The sequence below is a fragment of the Ammospiza caudacuta genome, chromosome 4 (assembly GCF_027887145.1).
Source record: "Ammospiza caudacuta isolate bAmmCau1 chromosome 4, bAmmCau1.pri, whole genome shotgun sequence".
NCBI classification, from domain to species: Eukaryota; Metazoa; Chordata; class Aves; order Passeriformes; family Passerellidae; genus Ammospiza; species Ammospiza caudacuta.
Window position 1 is genome coordinate 10,287,478 of NC_080596.1, and position 19,417 is coordinate 10,306,894.

Genomic DNA, 19,417 nt, shown 5'->3' on the forward strand with positions numbered 1-19,417 from the left:
CAATTCTCAGTAGACCACCAAGAGAGATGACATGTAGACTGAAGTGGGAGGCCAGACCTATGCCTCAGAAGACATTCTGAGTGTTAATAGCATGTCATAGATGCCACTGCCAAATTCTACTGCATTTCCACTACCCAAAGAATAAAGCATGGAACTCTGAAGAACCCCATGTAAATTTTTGTTTTGCACACACTTTACAGGGCTACGTGTTTACGGGCTCAGAGTAAAACACATTTTGAACTTGGCTGCTGGCCATCTGTCTGTAGGAGATCAGGGAATTTCACTGGCAGAGTCCCAGAAAAAAGCAAGGGCACATAAGGCTGTGCTATGTCTTCTAGCTGAAATACGTGTTTAAGAGCACAAAAAGCTTCTCACTAGGATGGGGTGGGTGAGACCAACCAAGAAGGAATGATTTAGAAAAGGGTGAGATCTTGGTTGGAGCATGAATGCTTCACTTGGGCACTAATAAAACTGCAGCTCCAATTCACATCAGTTTCAGGACCCCAATGTATCATCTTGTTCTCTCCAAGCAAGAGAACATCCCTCTTCCAACTTAAGACATTGTCATCTCCTCCTCTTATGAAGTTTGAATTCACATCTAACACTTGTTGAAGAGACAGTATCTCCTCAAGTTTGTAAAGCAAACCAGGCTGCTGCAGCAATTTCCTTGGCTCCCAGCAGTAGACAAACTCCAGACTTCTATCTCTAGACACTACTTAAATTCAAGCATACTTTCTCACACTGCTGCTCCTTTTTTCTGGTTCCTATTCCAGCAAATGTCTCTCCTAACTCTGTTTCTCCACTCCCACTACTTGGTTATTTGCCTCCTACTCCCATAAAAACTGTTCATCAAAAGTGCTTTACAGTCTACTAACTGGCACTTGGCACTTTTCTCCATCTGTTGCCCCTTATTTATACGTTTTATTTACACTTATTTGAAGGACTCAAATATTAGGATAGGCTTGGAGACAGACTTTCATTATGTCCTTTGGTTAGAGATTCTATCTTCATGAATAGAATTGTCTCCCTGAATTTCACACTATCTCTACTGGAAAATACCTTGCCTAAGTAAAGTGACTTAAACACAATCATACTACAGCATTATATATGGATGAATTATACTCTGGTTTTGAGGACTTAAGAAGGAGGGCATTGGTTGCTTTTATTTCCTGGGTTCCTTGCAAGGTATTCTCCTTTTCTCCTTCATCCCTATGCTTCACTTCATTATTCTTTACTATAAAAGACAGCTACTGAACATCAAATGAAATTTGAATGCTTGATTAAAAAAAAAAGACTCCAGAACATCTGTATTATAACAAAGTTGGTGGCAAGCAGAAGAAAAACATGCAACAATGCAATAAAACACACCCCAGGAAAGTATCAATGCTGTTGCTGTGGAGTCAGCATATAATACAAAATACAAGGAAAACAGCAGCTCTTGCATCACTCACTCAACAGCCACCTCTTCAGTTCATTAAAAGTCACCACAGAAAAACCTGAAAGACAGTTTGTCTTCCACTGAAATCTAAACAGCCTCTTTGGGATATCAGGGGGGAAAGGAGAAAAACCACATTCAGAAAACAAAAAAATAAGCAAAGAGAGGTAAAAGAGAAGATCCCACTAAGCAGTACAATAATTTACTACACTAATATCTACAGAAGATAGTTTCAAATTATTATGATTTTTTTTAACAGCAAACAATTTAAATGTCTTTTCTGCAGCAAACACTGTTAAGAGAGTCTTTTTTGATGTTGACTGCTTATCTTCCCACACTGTGCTCACACTGATGTTAAAAGGGGCAGGTTGGGGAGCAGCAAGTGTTTAGGAGGCCCAAAGCAGTTTGATCTCTGCCAGCAAGCCCTGCTCAAAGCAGCAGAGCAAGTCAGGCTCCTGCAGTTATGTTATCAGCAGGTCCCCACAGGGCTCTAAGCGGGAATTACTCTACACTGCCTGCATACAACCATAGGTCTCATTTTTCTGGGCACCAAAGTTAAGTGCCAAGGGTTAAAAAGAGACAGCCAATCACATTAAGGGCTGCAGTTCAGTGTCCATAAGGAAAAACCCTAGAGGCTGGCACCATGAACTGCTGCTACCTCTCTGTCAGGGGAGTGAGCTAACACTCCCCTAATTCTAACTGGCTTTACAGAAGAGAGCAACAAAAGCATTTGTACAAAACTACCATTTTTAGTACAACAGATGCTGCTTCCAGCAAGCAAAGCTAAAACATGTTTGCAGCAAGCTTTCTAAACAAGGTCTGTGGGAAGAGAGGACATATGTTTTTAATAACATCTTATAAACATTTACAGGAAGCTGCAGCTACATTCCATATAAAGGCATTTGGTGTATTTTGTGCAAGGGGTAGGAGGGGAGACTTGGTACAGCAAAATAATTTCTTTATACTGGGTGCTTACAGAAATCCACAACAAAGGCCTTCTGGGCCTCTGCTGCTTCTCTGTGAATAAATATACTCACATGTAAAGGTCTGTAACAATATTTAGTACAAAATATACAACATGCCTTAGTTTTGCCACTTAGGGTTTGATCACTAAACCCTATCTTGAGATGTGTATTGTAAAAGCAGCGTGGCAACACAGCACAGTTAACTACACCAGTGTCAGCAAAAGGTAGCACAATAAAGCCAGCAGATACCACCAACTGCTGTTGAATAGATCCTGGCATCTTTCCAGTGAGCAATGGCAGCAAAAATGGCTGCTAAGATTCCAGGCCAGTAAATCACCTCCATAATGCCATGGACTAATACATGATTAGTCCAATTTGCTGAAGGAGGGCAAGATGACCTTTTGAAAGCCAGACTTCATACACTGCTTCAAACACAGTTCCTGCTTCAACTGCCAGTGATGTTTAAAACTTCTTGTCCAATATGAAGATGCCACATACATTTAGACCAAATCACAGCATAAAATTGTCACTCATCCCTTCTGAGCCCAAACTAGAAAAGTATTAGATATACAAGTGAACTCAAATATATCCAATATATTAAATTCAATCCAGACTATGAGATAAGCAGACAAGCAACCTTTCTACCACAAAAATTTACTTCCAACAAAATAAAGAAAACAACCCAGCCTATCACACCACCAAGATTTAGTGTTTCAGTCTGCAAGGAGGAGCTTTTAGGTATTTTCTCAGAGTTGTTTGGTCTAATGTTGCTCCGCTGGTCTACTAACAGCCATCTGCCTAGCAACTGCCTGAGCAGAAACACAACAGCACAAAGCCAGATCTTAATGAAATAGTTGCTTTTAGACTCCAACTAGACATGATCAGATTTATCTTTCTCACACAGATGTCTGCATCTGACATACCACTTGTATTTGGTGATTGTCCCTATGCCCACCAGAATTAAGTGCTATTATTTCAAACAGATTACCTTACAAAGTCAATCCAAAAAGACACTAAGACCCTGCTATTCCTCCTGATGACAGAGTTCTCACTTAAAACAGACACTAAGCACTGCCTATCATTCCTGGGTATTGTCACTGTAAACAAGAGTTTCTCACTGCTCTGTGTGAAACAGAGAGCTCTAGGCAGGGTTTCCAATTTAAACCAGTATTTATCAATAAATGCCTGCACAACACAGTCCAGTGAAGTGCTATGAATAAACAATGAGAAGCACTCAGAAGTTGTGACTTCTCAGTTCTGAGTTCTGTGAAGTCTCAGAAAAATCAATTGCACTTATGAGAAGGATTGCAATCCTGGAAGGAGAATATCCCAGGTACCTGGTGTGTGCTTAAAGAGGCAAGGGGAGTTAACACACAGTGCAGGCTCAGGATGGGGTTTGCAAGTAATCACCACTCTGGTGTCTTGAAATTATCTTTTCCAAATGTTCACTGGGGGCTCCGCACATACTGAGCTGAAAGCAAATGTGATGATTCTCAGTGCAGTTGGAAATCTTTAACAAATGATACAGAAGTGACTGGACAGGATTAGAAGGCAACACTTAGCCTCATCTTCCCCAGGAGGCCACCTCCATAACACAGCAGCACATCAATTACAGAGGGAGAGACTGGTTTTATCCGTAGCTGCCATCCCTTTATGCTGAAATAATTAAAAACTTTGGGAAGGGGGAAAAACAAGTATAAAAGGACATATTGTACTGCCTGCTCCGGCAGATTTGTTTGTTTTCAGACTGAAGAATGATTGCTGTTAAACACTGCAAGCCAGTCATGTCTTCTGAAAGCAGACAGGGGCTTTTTTTCTTCCCCTTTTGTTTTTTCTGTAAATTTTGGGCTGCAACTCCAATCCCAAAGGGAAATCATATTAAACTGGATAAGTAGTTCTACACTTCTTTGAATCTCAGGACAATTCTCTTCTTGAAGTTTTGCACATATCCCTGATAAGAAAGGATGCACACAGGAATCAATTACAGGCAATGGTTTGCCCATTCCTCCTACTACTTTTTCTTCCTTTTTTAAGACTAAAGCTCTTACAACTTTAGTTTATTTGGGTGGGGAGAAGTAATAGAGCTGATATAAATCAGTCATTACCTGGGGAAAAACAAAAACAAAACCAACCAAAAAAACAGAGAGAGCTTTCAAATACAGACAGTTAATCCCAAATAATAAATAATAGTGGAATAAACTACCACAGTTTTGCCCCTGCTTAGTGGACTCCCTTTCTGAATTCTCTCATCCACTTTTCTGACCACATTCTCTCAGAAATTGCCAGGGAGAAAAGGTAAGTCTTTAAGCAGAACAGTGCCTAGAAATGAAATGCTATTCACTTTTAACTACTGACACTTATACTGCATTTTACTGCACATTACAGAGCGGTTTAAATTGATACTGACATTAACAGCAAACTATTACTTACTCTTTCCTTAAGCTGAACTTCTTAATCTCTAACTGTCAAAGTAGTTAAAGAGTCATAAACACTATGCAGTAATTCATCTGCCCAATGATTTTAATCAGCATCAACCCAAGAGTTTCCTTTTCCTCATCTCTTCTTCTCCCCTTCTTTCCCCACAAGTCAAGTATTCTCCATGTGAAAGTAACCTGCAAGAAAACTGAGAATGAAGGACTAGTCCAGTGATATACTTTACATTCAGAAACCATGAAAAAACCTCAATGGCTGAGAAACACACTTCTTTAAAAAGCAACTGGATTGGTCTATTCCTACAGAAAGGCCACTCTGCACCTTGGTGCTCCCATACCAACAAAGAGCAGATTGTCATTGTACATACCTGATGGTATGTATGGTTTCTGGTTTCCTAACAATCAGTTTTAGACAAACCTCATGATTCCCAGTAATATTCCATTTGAGGAAGCAAATCTCCATCTATCCAGAGAAAAACTGCACTTTACCTGTGCTATGAAAACTTAACTTCCTGCAGTTTTAACACATCAGAATGACACCTCATGTGCTACTCACATGAACACACTTCAGTATTCGAGTTTCATTTGGATACCACAAGTCTGATCACAGGGAGGACAAGTTTGAGCAGGATATTTCCCCCTGCACAGCTCATCATCAAGGCTGATGAGGCTAAGCTGCATTAGCAGTTTATTTTGCCAATTTTCAAGCTAAAAGGTGAAACCCAATTGTTCACACTAAGCAACAAACTCTGGAAGCAATCCTCTTAAAAGTGGCAAGACATTGGAATGTCTTGTCAGAATGCTACACAATGCCTGTAGATATAAAAGGAACAAACACTTTCAAAAAGGAAAACAGTAGTGTGCTACATAACATAGAGCAGGTAAATATGCACTACTACACAATACATAAGCCTGTAATTATTGGAGGTCACTTTCTAAGGCAGTTGTGTTTCAGGAGCCTAAAAACTTTCTGCATGCCGTGTCCCTTTGAAAATCCAAGCAAACCATTTTAGAAGTTTAGTGTGAAAGCATATATGTCCTACTTGAAGGTAGCACCTGACCTAAAACACAACCAAAAATAAATAAAACCAAAAACTCAAAACCAAGCAAACAAAAAACCCAAAACAAACAAACAAAAAAGTCTTGCCTTTCCACTATCTGCTTCTTATCCTGGGAGGCCTAAACTCAGGCACTATTCTGCTGGGCAAGTTTCTGACATAACTGCATTAGGAAAAACAAAAATACTTGCCATGGATTTTCTGAGCTTCTGGGTCATCTGCGCTGATGGCAATTATCTTCCAATCTGTTTCTCCTTCATCAATAAGACCTAAAACACCCAAGACCTTCACCTGAACAATCTCACCAGAAGAACGAACCTGAAACAGAAAGTAATGCCACAAAGATTTCGAAAACAACATGTAAAACTTCTCTTTTACCTTAAAAAAATAGTTTTACATTTTTCACCCGCAGGTTGTAACAAAATTGCAAGATAGCTAGAAATACTAAATAGATGTGTAGTGTGTTTGCAGATCTTTCTTCCACCGTTACTATTCTCCAATCCTCAATTCTCCAGTCAGCATTTATTTAAGTAGAAAAGTAGATAATTTTTTTTCATTCCCTTTTACCCTAGTTCCCTCACATTTTGTTGGTTTTCCTTCCAAACTGTAAGTCAGAAGCGTCTCATACTAATTTTTTAACTTCTTCCTGTCCCTTGACATTCTACTTTCTGAACTCAGGGTCCTATTTTCTGTCTTGCTATTCCTTCCTCTGGACTCCAATATACACATATAAATGCATAGCACTCCCCCAGAAATACCAACACAACCATTTTTGCATTTTCTTTGGAACCTTCTCCCTACCAGCTAATATCTCCTCTTTAACTCTTTCTGGATCCCTTGAGATTAATCTTTAGGTTTCTTACCTCAAATAAAGCCACTTTCACTGAAGTCATTAATTAAATTTCCCCATACTGAAATATCCTAAGAGATCCCTCTTTCAAACTCGTCCATTTCATAACCTCATTTTCGATACAGCATTGTTCCATTCTTTGCTGCCTCTAGATATGTAGAATTTTCTTTAGTGAGCTAAACCTTTCCTTTATACCTACTAATGCTCCTTGCTGCACCTCTTTTTCAGCTATCCATTCCACAACTCATAACTCTGCAACACTGCAGCAGGTTCCTGTCTTCTCTAGAAAAGAGGATCTACTTCTTTTAGCACCGATGAGTAAAATCAAAACTACCTCCTTTGTGGGTCTGATTTTATAATTCTAATATGCATGATGCTGTCATATTTCCTCATTTTTCATTATTCCTAGCTCCAATACTGCTAACAGGGAAAAAAGAAATAAATCTTAACTGTCACTTCCTTCACCCAAAACTTACTGTCCAACTACACAACTTCAGGATGTTGTTCTTTTATTTTCCCTTTTAACCAGTATAAACACTTCACCAAATCCTACCTTCCCCCATCCTTTTTAAAAATCCACCATTTTCTCACCTATTCTCTCCTTAGATCCTCTATTGATACTTTTGTCAGTCCCTAACATTATTAACACATCTTTTCTTGTTTTCCATCTGACCTTTTCTTTCAGAAGTTGCTACCAAATTATTACGTTAACCTTGATAAATTAAATGAATCCTGATAAATACAAACCTTTGAACCTATTTCACAAACATCAATAGGATCATTATCCCCACAAGATCCTGTAAGGTTATCCGTATGGTTTGGATCTTCCCAGGTCTGCCAGGGAAAAGAGAACTATCAGTTAGCTGCTGAACTGCAATTACAACTCATTTTACCACTAAATTACAAAGATTAGCAAAAGTAACAATAAAAACATCAGCTTTCCGAGAACAGGCTTGCTCAATGGGAGGAAAAAAGTAAACAGCCAGTGGTCTGACACTGAGTAATTCATACTCAGGACAACCGACATGAGGATTACTGAGGACATATTTTTCCAGTGTCAATGACTCAACAGATACATTTTACCCAATTGCAGTGATTAAGGCATCAGAGGACTGAATATGGATTTTTCTAGTTACTAGTGATAGTGGGATCAAGCTAGGACATCTTACAATTACATTTTTGTTATACTTATTACATACCATGATATTAACATAAATTATTTTCTAACACATCTAAGCTTTGAGTGAACCACACTTCTATGCATATATTTATCAGCACCCAAAAAGCTTTTTAAAGATTTTAGATTTAGGTATGAAGTATTTCTGAGTATTTTGAGACATGTACATTCCAAAGGACAGCTAAGAGTTGAAGACCAAAGAGGAAAGTTTAAACCCCTGCTCTGAATACTGCACAAGCAAGGAATCCTAGCTGAGTTATACTAACTTAATTACTACAAGTACTTGTTTCTACTTTTACAAGTAATGAGTAATTCATCCTACAGTTGACAAGTTTTTCTGTTAAGAATTGTGAGTCCAATTAGGTGTTATTGAAAAGATTATAGAAAACTTTTTTTTCCAAGGAGCTGTGCTGCTAGCTTCTACGGTCTGTGACTATAACTCCACCCCAAACTTGCTCTTGAGAACTTGACTGATACTGGAAGGCAAAATGATGAAAATAATATGTTTAGGTAGCAGAATCATTACCAAAAAACTGCTGAAGTGAAATCAAGAGAGATTTTAAAATTTATATTTACTTTTCCAGTACTCTTCACAGAATGGACTAGGTTGGCTGGAAAAGATCTTGGAGATCATCAAGTCCAACCTATGATCTAACATCACCTCATCAACTAAACCATGGCACTGAGTGCCACATCCAGCCTTTTTTTAAACACCTCCAGGACAGTGACTCCATCACCTCCCTGGGCAGCCCATTCCAATGCCCAGTTAGTTTTTCTGCAAATTTTTTTTTCTAATGTCTAGCCTAAACTTCTCCTGACACAGCTTAAGACTGTGTCCTCTTGTCCTTCCAAAGTGCTTTTTATTTAGGGCTGCATTATAGCAGTATTTCTCTTCTGCCCAGTCACACCTCTTCACCTCTCAGTTAGAAGGAAGGAATAGTATTGTTCTCTGGACAGCACAGCAACTTCTGCTATGATAGCAAATAGTCTAATATAGAAGAAATTAAAAATGACAATTATGTTCAGCCCTCCCCAGCTCACCAAGTAACAAGGGATGCCAAACATTTCTCCTGAGGAAAGTATTCTAAGTCCAAAATAATGCACTTTTTGCAGGAAAATATTTACATTTTCAAATAATTCTGGCTTTGAACTAAGGAACACACAAATTTCAAAACATTAAATGGAGTTGCTCGTTTCCAACTACACCTACTTGGAAACTTTGTCTACTGACACTGTTGACTGGACAAGATTTCACTGCTGTATTCAAGAACCTGCCTAGCATCTCCTCTCCAGGGATCAAACATGTAAGCAGATTTTTGGGACTCAACTTTCATTGCTTATACAGTTATGTTGTGGTGTGCTGTAATGTCCCATTTTAGACTTCCAGGTCACTTCCCCAGGTGTGCCTATACCTCTCTCCCTTCCCCCTTGCCCCCATGCTGAGTGAGTCCTGTCAATCAGGCTTAACATTCCAGGAAGGTGTGTGGTTGGTCAAGTTCAAAGGATGCCCCTCAGGCCTGGGGGTCATTGGCCTGTCTGGGTGTCATCTTCCCCTGAGACCCTGCCCCTCTCACCTGGTTGGTGGCTCACCTGTACCTCCCCTCCCCCCGTCCCTGAGCTTAAAAGGTGAATCAGACCATGCGGCTGCATGTTGGAGCAGTTGCCTACATTCAGACCTCTGTAACCATGGAATAAACCTCTGGATTTAAACCCTCCAGCAGAATCCATCTCTTTTTCTCTTCACCACCGCCAGAAGCCATTCCTCCTGAGGTAAACGGAGTTCCTAACAAGCCTGGACTTGTTCAGCTGCCCAGCTGCAAACTCCAGCAAGCCAAGGTATCTCTGGGGTGACACACCACAGTTGCTGCCTTTGGCCTAGCAGCGAGGGTCAGACTGGCCCAGGCACAATCTACCTGGTAATATTGGGACTCATATTCCAATACAGTTACATGCAAAGAAAATAAATTACTCTTTTCAAGCTCCATCATGTTCTTCAGTACTAATGGAAGTCTAATGTGTTATTCACAGAAATGAAAAAAAATTAAAGCTTTTCATTATACTCAAAATTTCAGCCATTAGATGGACTTTTTCAAGGCTCAAAGTTTTCAATGTGTCACGATCAGTAAAGTCTCACAGTTCAGAGAAATGTTAAGGAAGGCAGTTGAGGTTTAATCTAAAAAAGAACAGCCCTTGTATTCCTCTTCGTTAAAGATACTAAGAAATCCCAATTAAAATTTAAGCTGCAATACATGAAAATCTTAAATGAATTTTTAAATAAATGCTTTGTTTAAGCAGAAAAGGTCTACTTGACAAAATATTCTCGAATGGCAGACCATGACAATTTAATTCTATCAGTACAGTACAGAGGCATAGACTAAAGATTTGAGATTTCTTCATCATTTAACTCCTTCCTGAAAACATAGCTCCTATTTATTCCCACACCCAAATTCCGATCAAAATTTATGGACACAATAAAGTTCAACATAAAAAAATCCTAACTTACAAATGTATCAAAGAGAATCACCCCTCTTGCAGTTGATTTGCATTCAGGCACTATCCAAGATTTACAAGGCAATTTACACAGAAGACAGAAAACTTTCACCATTATAACAAAAATGTTACCTGTGGGAGGGCACCATAATTCCATATATAACCCTTGTGAGGAAAGATATTTGCCACATATCGAAGCTTGCCTTTCTTTGTATCATGTTTAATGGGATTCAATGGCTCCTCTGTGGCAATCTAAGCAGATCGTGAAAGAGGGTGGGGAGCAGGGAGAGGAAAAGAGAGAAGGAGAATGTTAAAATGGAAAGCAATTAATTCCATACCCAACCAGTGAGAAAGATCCATCTGGCAGCACAAGCTTGTGGTTTGAGGACTATTAAAACTACTACAGCCTCACTCTGAATCTCAAGGGTCATATTCAAAAAGCTGCTTATTAAGGTATTAAATAATGCTGTAAAGTATGCAAGAAAAAATGAATCTAGAAGAGAAAGTAATAAATTTCTAAGGAGGCTGTCATGGTCAAACATAAAAACTGAAAGGAACTTAAGTCAGAAGCTCTTGGACTTTATGGTACAAGTTCAACACACATGCAAATGGTGGCACAACATCTTTCAACAAGAGGAGCTTTGACAGCCACAGAGGAAATGTTTCATGTTCTTGCCCTCTGCTCCTTGCTCTCCAATTGCAAACACCACCCCCTTTTTTTCCATCACCTCTCAGCATACAGATGCTTTTCCCAAGCACAAGTTCCTCATAGTCAGCAAATGCCAACTTAAAACAGATTTGGAACAAGTTAAGCTACCAGTTAAAGAGGGCATTCTTATTCCGAAAGAAGCACTGACAGAAAAGCTGAGCTACAGCTGAATAGTAACATCCTCCCCCAAAGCCCATACACAAACCACACACATAGAGCCACTGCCTGAGTTACCCACCACAGCTAATTTGCACTGTAACCACCCTTTGACACTCCACACCACAATCCCAACCCACCAACCCACATTAGCTTGGCTCTTGCTTACAAACACTCATCTGAGCGGCAAAACATTTGTTACAGGCTCAAGTGATTACACTCAAGTGGTGCATAGTTTCCCTGCATGAGCACACAGCCCTCAGCCCATATCCATTTTATATCCCTGGCCTTCACCTGAAGCACCATCACCAAAGTCATCTCAAAGGAATTCCGCCTTTTAGAACCACCAACCTCAACAGCATGTACTCATTCCAAAAGTAAACCCCCCCCAGGAGCCAAGATGACGGTTCACACATTTCTGGCTTCACACTGGATTCTACCTGCTCCTGGTCATAACCAAACAGTGAAGGGTTCAAACAGCCACCTGGGACACTGATGGAAGTGGAGCTCAGCAATGCCTTTTGTTCACAGAAACTGGGACAAAGAGGAGTAACTGAGGGCACCAAGGGAAGAAAAACAGAAATAGAACAAGCTGAGGAGGAGAAGATCTGTAGCAGGAAATGTAACAGTGGGTAGATATTCATACTAATGCAAGGCTTAATGTCCTGAAGTCTCCATTGCATGTGAGGAGAGATGAACAGACAAGATCTGGTAATAGCAGGAATTAGCAGCTTACCCTGGTCAGGACTGAAGGATTGCCAGGACACGATGGCAATGCAAGACAACTACTTTAATTGATGCAGCAAATTTTAAGGATATTAAAAGTTAAATATTAGGAAACTACATCTAGTCTCCTCCATCAAACCCAAAAAGCCTAAAATCAATGATTTCTAAACCTAGCAGGACAAACTTTTCTACTCCTGACATAATGAGAAGCATAGGGAGAGCACTCTGAGCTTTAGGCAGAGTTCAAGTAGCACTGTCAAATGGATCCTCTGCAAAAGAGAAGTCAGCTGCCACAATAAATCATGAGCTTAAAATAAACGGTAAATATCTGAAGTAACCCTGCTTGAAGAGTAATAGCTGCGATGGCAAACACAGTTCTATCATCAGGGAAAGGAAAAAAAGTCTCAAATAGCAGGCTAAGAAGGTTCTTTGGTATTATTTTCAATAATTAAAAGAGTTAACAGCTCAACCACGAACTTCCTTAAAAGCATCTGGGAAGCATGCCTAAAATTAATACAAATGTTCAGGAAGACAGGACATATCCTGGTGAGATCTGTTGTTTCACAAACACTACAAATGCTTTTACTACTTGTAAAATATCTCCCTGCAGGAGTTCATACTTTCAATCAGTGAAGTCCCCAAATATTTTTTTTTTGGTCACAAGGAAATGCTCTTTTAGTTGCATCTCCATTTGTTGGGATTTGGCCTAACACATATACAGTGGAAATGATGAATTAAATCATCTGAGTGGAATGCTCCATAAGCAAACAGAGTCTAAGAGTTAGTCTAAATGCTGGAAAACACCCTAAAAGTCAGTACTCCAGGACTCTGCTGCAGATATGCTGCACTCTGCAGTGAAAGGGTTGTCAAGATGCAGTGCCCACCTGCTTTTCCCGCTTCCACCAAGAAAACAATCAGTAGCTCAACGCTTTCTGTAATTGCAAGGAAAGTGTATGCACCACTTCAAACCAATTTTTTAACAGATAACATTTTAGTGCGCAAAGAGCAATCCAAACTGTGATTACATTCTGCCTACTGGAAGCCACTGCATTGTTGTAACTTCCACAAACATCTATATAATCAAGGCATTTTTCTTAATTACCTCCATTTTTGCGTTGGTCCAACGAGGCATTTCTACAACCATATTAAACAGGACCTAAAACAAAAAAATAGTAACAGAACTGAAAATAAATTCCACTTGGCAATTAGTATTTTACAGTAACACAAATTCTCTCCTGTGCATTCAGCAGCAACACATATCACATTTCTGTGTTACAGCCACTTTTATTTGTATAGTTCCTTTGTATCAACCTCCATGGTTCATCCCTTCCCTACCTCACCCTTTTAAAAATAAGGACAACAAGGAGCAACGGAAATACTCCTGATGTTTTTTGTTCCCATGTCAATATCACCCTTCACAAAATGTTCAGAATGTCCATGGAATGGTTTGCCATGAGGCAGAGGTTCAGTCTACTTGTCAGAGAGGATTGAATGTTTCTATAGGACAGAGTTAGCTTCCCCTAAGAAGTGGAAAGGACCATGTTTTGAGTTTTTCCCCCATGGATTTATTCCTTCAGGCCCTCCTCTTTTGCCTTACTATTTTTCAAAACTCATGCAAATGACACTTCTGTTTCTCTGTCACATCTGGTTCTGTTTCTCTGTCACATCTGGTTCAAGTGAGCTGATACTAATCCAAACGTGATGGCAGAGGAAGGGCATGGACACAGACAGCTCACATTTGTGTTAGCCTTTCTAACAGAAACAAAGTGAAAGTTTTTTATAAGGTTGTGTGGGAGGAAAAAACCCAATAAACATGTAAACTTTCATGCTTTTAGAAGACAAATAAGCAGACCACACCTTCTTACTGAGGAGGTTAAAGCAACATTTTCCAAAGAGAAAAATTCTGTGTAACTGCCCTAAGATTTCTTCTTATGAAGCTGAGTTAAGCCCTGCCAAGGAGCAGAGGACTTACTGAATTGGGTAACTAGAACAAACATCAAGCAAGGTCTACAACCTGTTTTAGACTACTACAATGACCTCAAAAATATCACATTGCCTGGGACATCTCTTCACAGCCAAGGAAAAATCATATTGGTATTAGCAATTGCAACAGGTCAGGAAAGACAAAATATGTTTGTGCAGAAATTCGTAAGAAAAAAAATGCAAAGTTGAACCAAATGAAGACTTGCACTGATACTCTAACTACACCACAATTAAGGCTCCAGTGAACCCTTAAATATTTGTATTTTTGCTCCTTGCATCCTGCAGCAGCAACAAACAAACAAACAGCATTACCAGGGTCAATGTCACAGTCTGATTAAAGTAATTCCAATGGTTCTATGATCATCTCCTCCCAAACAAATCTGGAATGTGGAAAGCAAGAAAGCAAAGGAAAATCTCAACTGTCACTCAGCATTTCTACTATGAAATCACAAGCTATGCACAATACTGACAGCCAATTCCCAATAAATTTAAACTATATTTGCCATCCATAAGTACTGTGCCCATAATGCAATCAGTGGCATGTCAGATGGAATCACTTCTCCCAACCAGGTCATGACCAAAAAAAATAAAAAAGAAAAAGTGTTTCAGATAAGTCTCAGTTTCATAAAATACACCTCATGTATGTAAGAACAGTTGAAACTAAAATGAAGAGGGCTCAAAAATGTCAACACCAAGCAAACAGATAGAACAAAGCAACATACATGCATGAGCAGGTAAGAGAAGGGTTGGAAGAGAGCCAAATAAAGTATGCACATCCATCTGGGAAACACTTGGAAAAGATAAATGCACAGTATGAAAGCCAGTGCAGACAAGAAACTCTTAGGGAACTGCCAAGCAGGCCAAAAAATTGTTCTGACTGGCAGCTACAGGCAGAAAACTCACAAACCACTGGAATTATATGGGATGTCTTCCCCTCCACCACAATCCTGTATTTTTGTTGTTTAGATGCTGCCATATGCTTTCCTGTCCATGAAGAATGCAAAGGCTTCAGCAGACTCTATGCTTGGTTTTGAGCTTTTAATTAGTCAACAGTTAGTCCAGGTCTTCACCAAACCAACAGTCAGGGCTGGACTACACTGGACTGAAATTAATGCAATGCTGCTCTCAAAAACATAATAAAACCACTGGGATTCAACTCAGCTTGAAGACCAGGACCTCATAATTTGTGGTATCAGTCAAATGTGAATTGTCAAGAGTCTTAAATGTGACAGCCTGACAGATTAATTTGTATGCAAAAAAAATCCCCAAAAGTACTCTCTCTAATGCTAAGCTGCCACAAGCATTTACAAAAGATTAATGACTTCATTCAGTGTTTACATTTAAAAATAAAAAGTTTTATTTATAGGGCAATCAAATTTTCACAGTAGTAAGACTAGATTCACTCGTGTGGAAAGGCGAGCACATACTAGATATTTTGACAGATGAAAAGAGAACCAGACTACCTAGTATTATAGGGGTTTTTTCCTCCTCTTTCCTATCTTGTTTTCCTCCTCAACTAAGTATCACACAGGAATGTTTCCATCACTCTTTTATCCCCAGACCAAGCACCTATTCTTTCTAACCACTTGAAAGTTGTCCTCCATGCCCTGCTGTAAACTGTCCCTGCCTCAGCTGAAAAGAAGAAATGCAAGTGTCAGACACCACCTGTCTCCACAGATTACCATCTGCATGTGTCATTCAGCAGTTAGTTTTGGCTGGTGAATGCATCTGGTAATTGATATTTTTATCTTAGATCAGTAAAATAAAAAATTCCACCTCACCAACCCCCTAAGTAAGCACTTCTAACCCCTCAAGCAATGGCAAGACTGTTTCAACAGCCCATTTGACACACCTTCAAATCACAGCAAAAAGATCTCTTATTAAACAAAAACTATAGCTTGCAAAGTTTACCATTTAACTGCCTTAGTACAACAGCAGTCAACTGGCTGCCTGTGAGATCACTGCAGTCTGGGTTTAACCCAGCTCTGCCAGTGCCTCATGGAGAAGGGACTCCATGAGTGCTGACCGTGCAACAGGCTGGCTGACGGTTTCCTCAGGACAGTATTCCTGGAGCATGGAAGAAAAGAGGAGGAAAGTGTCCTAGATTCAGAAAAAGGGACAGAATGCATCTGCTAGGGGAAGGGAGATGAAGAGCCCAGAGGGACACTTAACCCAGGCTATTGCGTCAATGCGAACACAAGACAGATATTTGCACTTAAACTCTGTTATACCTTGAAGAGGTGATGGGGCAGGGGAGGTCTGAAATCTACTTGCTCAACACAGAGAAGTCAAAAGTACATTTCTTAATTCCTACAACTGCATAAGAAAATCAGCAGAAAATTACATCAGTAGGAACAACTAGCATGTGTAAATGATACCCCTTATTTCCTAAGAACTACACCCTAAGTAGATTACATGGGAACTCACGTAGGTTTTAACTGTTTTCTTCTTTCAGGTGTTGTCTTTAACACTTCTTGGCACCTTACTGCATTCCATTTCAGCTGAACATCATTTTTAATGTATCATGATATAGTTTTTGTTGAGACAAGCAAAAATGTCTCTTTCACACAGAAAACAGAAACAGCTTTTGGTTTTCGAAATTAAAAAAACATAGAAAGATAAAAATATATACAAAAATACTTCAGCATACTTGTACAGCAAGTATTGAGAAAAGCAAGAAAATACAGACTGTTGTACCCAGGTAAACTGTTAGTCATCATTCTGTCCTCTAAGACTAATGGTCTTAAAAAAACCCTGGTTTTAACTAGTTAAATTACTTTAAAAAAACAACTAGTTCTGGCTGTACAGATTCTTACAGAAAATAACTAATTTTGATCCAGGGTTGTTTTTAGAAACCTAAGTATCAGAACGAAAAAATAAAAAACCATGACCTTTCTGATGCCTGCCTTTCTAGACTGCCCTATATCTCTCTCAAAACCCATTCTTCCTTACCTAACTTTCCCTTTCTTGTTCAACCAGTTTCTTTCCCAGTCATTCCAAAGTTCCTTACTTCAGACACTTGAGGGAAGGGTTTTGAATAGGTATGATTTTGCTCAAGGGTTACAACCCTTAATGCTCAGCTTGGAAGGTTCAGATAATTTGAGGCAGAAGTGGAGTAACCTCTACAGACTGCAATTTGCCATCACCATGCATGACAAGAGATATGCTAAAGCTTACAGTTACTTTGCTAGTTTTTTATAGTAGAATGCTTTTAAAAATCTAAAAGCACTAGAGGTAGCATTTGAGGGCTGTTGACTCTTTGTCATAGAGAAGTTCTGAGTCCAGAAGAAAGAGAGAAGAAAAAGCAGCTATCATTTCTTTTTTTTTCTGTCTGCTCATTTACAATCTGGCAGGGATTCTCATCAGCCATCAACTGAACATGGCAGCACGTACCTGAGGACTAACAAGAATGAAAATCATAAGCTGCAGTCAGGCAGTAGTGTGAAAAAAGGGCGATGTTTAAAAGGAAGAAAGCAAATAGAAGAAAAAGAAGAGGAAAAAAAGGAGAAGCTAAATATGTACTGTCATTAAATATATCCAGAAATAACTGGAGTGGTACTTCCTCATCAAATAAACAGCCATGTTATAAGCATTCCCAATGTAACACTTGCTATAAGATATTTGCCAATTAAAACAACAAACCAGATGCCAGAAGCATCTGGACACTGAAGAGAAAGTGGAACTTCTCCAATATAAATTAACATGCCACATAGCAAAAGAGGAATGCAATGTCCAGCATAAACACAGAGTGCCTGCAGTCTCTTGACAGTGTCCTTCCCTCCTGTTCTACTGGAAAGGGAATCACAAACACCGTGGAGGTACAGTAGGTTTTTACACACAGCAATCTCACTGGTGTCAGGCACCTTCTCTGATAAACCAGTTATGGGTCACATTCACCTGCAAAACTATGCCATGATAAATATGAACCACAGGCTTTGTCAAGTTTAGGGAATCATTCATTTGAAGCTAAGGTGGATCAAATAATTGATGTAACTTTCTTAGTAAATCAGCAATACTCTGGGTGGATTTCAACTGGACTGATGAGTGAAGATTACTTCCACTCTCAGCATTTGTTCATCTGTAGGAACACAAAGCGAGGCTGCATCTAATAGAGACATCCATAGCAAAAGTCTGTGCAAGTTCAAGCATCAGGGTGAAAGATTCACTGATCACCTAAAATTTGGAACACAAATCCCTGACCACATAATGGACACACTGTAGCCCAGGTCACAATACTGAAAAACTGTCTAACACCACCAAGGACAGTTACAGAGACTGTAGCTAAGGCAGAATACAAAGTCAGCACAAAGTGTGCACCTGTTCTGCAAAGAAAATGACAACAGCTTCTCCTTTCCTAATGAAGCATACCAACTTTACCAAATGACATCTCTGACACCAGTTTTGAATACTGCTGGAAGCACAAGGTCAGATCACCTATGCAGACTGCCTACCACCCTGATGAGCCCTGAAATCCCACCTGACTAGTTAATTTATCACAAGTTTTTGGCTCACAGAAGCATCTCAGCTCAAGTCCACAAGGGCATCCCAGCAATGTGTAATCCACAGGATACAACAAAACAAAGGCTGTCTTGGTTTCCTTTCTATTTTTTTTTTCAAATGCTCTTGTGAATGTCTCCAAGTTAGAGGACTATAATCGCTACATGTTTGGACAGACTCCTCACCAGAGCCAGCATAGGAAACATTGTGTTTCAAGAACACCTGGGTCCTCTGAAAGACACCACATGTGAATACTTCTCCAAAGATATACAATGACAAGTAGATTACAAACGCTTTCAACTACAGCAGGGAACAACATGTCATGCTGGCCTTGAAAAGAAAATTATGACCTCTTCAAGCCTTCTTCCTGCCACACAAGGAAGACCATATTCAACAGTCAGGCTCTGACAGTTTTGACTGTAAACCTAGTGGAAACATCCACTTTTCCAGAGAGAAATGTGAAACTTTTGAAACCTGTCACAGAGATTTACTTGGGCAGGAGTGGATTCCAAGTGCTTAAGGCAATGCAGGGGTTCAGACCCCTGAAATTAATAGCAAGCTGCTAGTAATTTTAAGACTGGAGCTGAATATTACTTCTTTCAGCATAGTTTCTACCTCAAAATAACTTCTTTCTTGTCATCAAACAGCCAAAAACCACCTGCAAAAACAAAAAGGTCAGTTGTCAGCAGCATCTGCAAAGCTAAATTTAACTGAGATTTGGGAAGGTCTAAAATGTTACAAGAAGTGGTTGAACTAGTGAAAACAGTTAATACAGAAACTCGAAAGTGTTTCCCTTAGAAACTACAAACTGACGCTGCAAAACAGCTGACACAGACTTGTAAGATGTGTGCTCTCTATCCCACAAACGTTGAAAGCTGAAAGTCCTCTAACTTTGAGACCTTTTCTGACATCAGGAATATCAAGGACAATTAAAAGTAG

At 39.5% G+C, this 19,417-nt stretch overlaps 1 protein-coding gene across 1 annotated transcript in view; it reads right to left on the bottom strand.

The window, feature by feature from the left end:
- The window catches only part of PPA2 (inorganic pyrophosphatase 2), a 41,790-nt gene that overhangs the window by 11,680 nt on the left and 10,693 nt on the right, over window positions 1–19,417 (bottom strand). The window contains exons 5-8 of the mRNA XM_058803752.1: window positions 13,101–13,154; window positions 10,540–10,659; window positions 7,488–7,574; window positions 6,082–6,208 (exon numbers count right to left, since the gene is read on the bottom strand). Of these exons, the coding sequence (XP_058659735.1) occupies window positions 6,082–6,208; window positions 7,488–7,574; window positions 10,540–10,659; window positions 13,101–13,154 (388 nt within the window). The remainder of the gene's footprint in view (window positions 1–6,081; window positions 6,209–7,487; window positions 7,575–10,539; window positions 10,660–13,100; window positions 13,155–19,417) is intronic.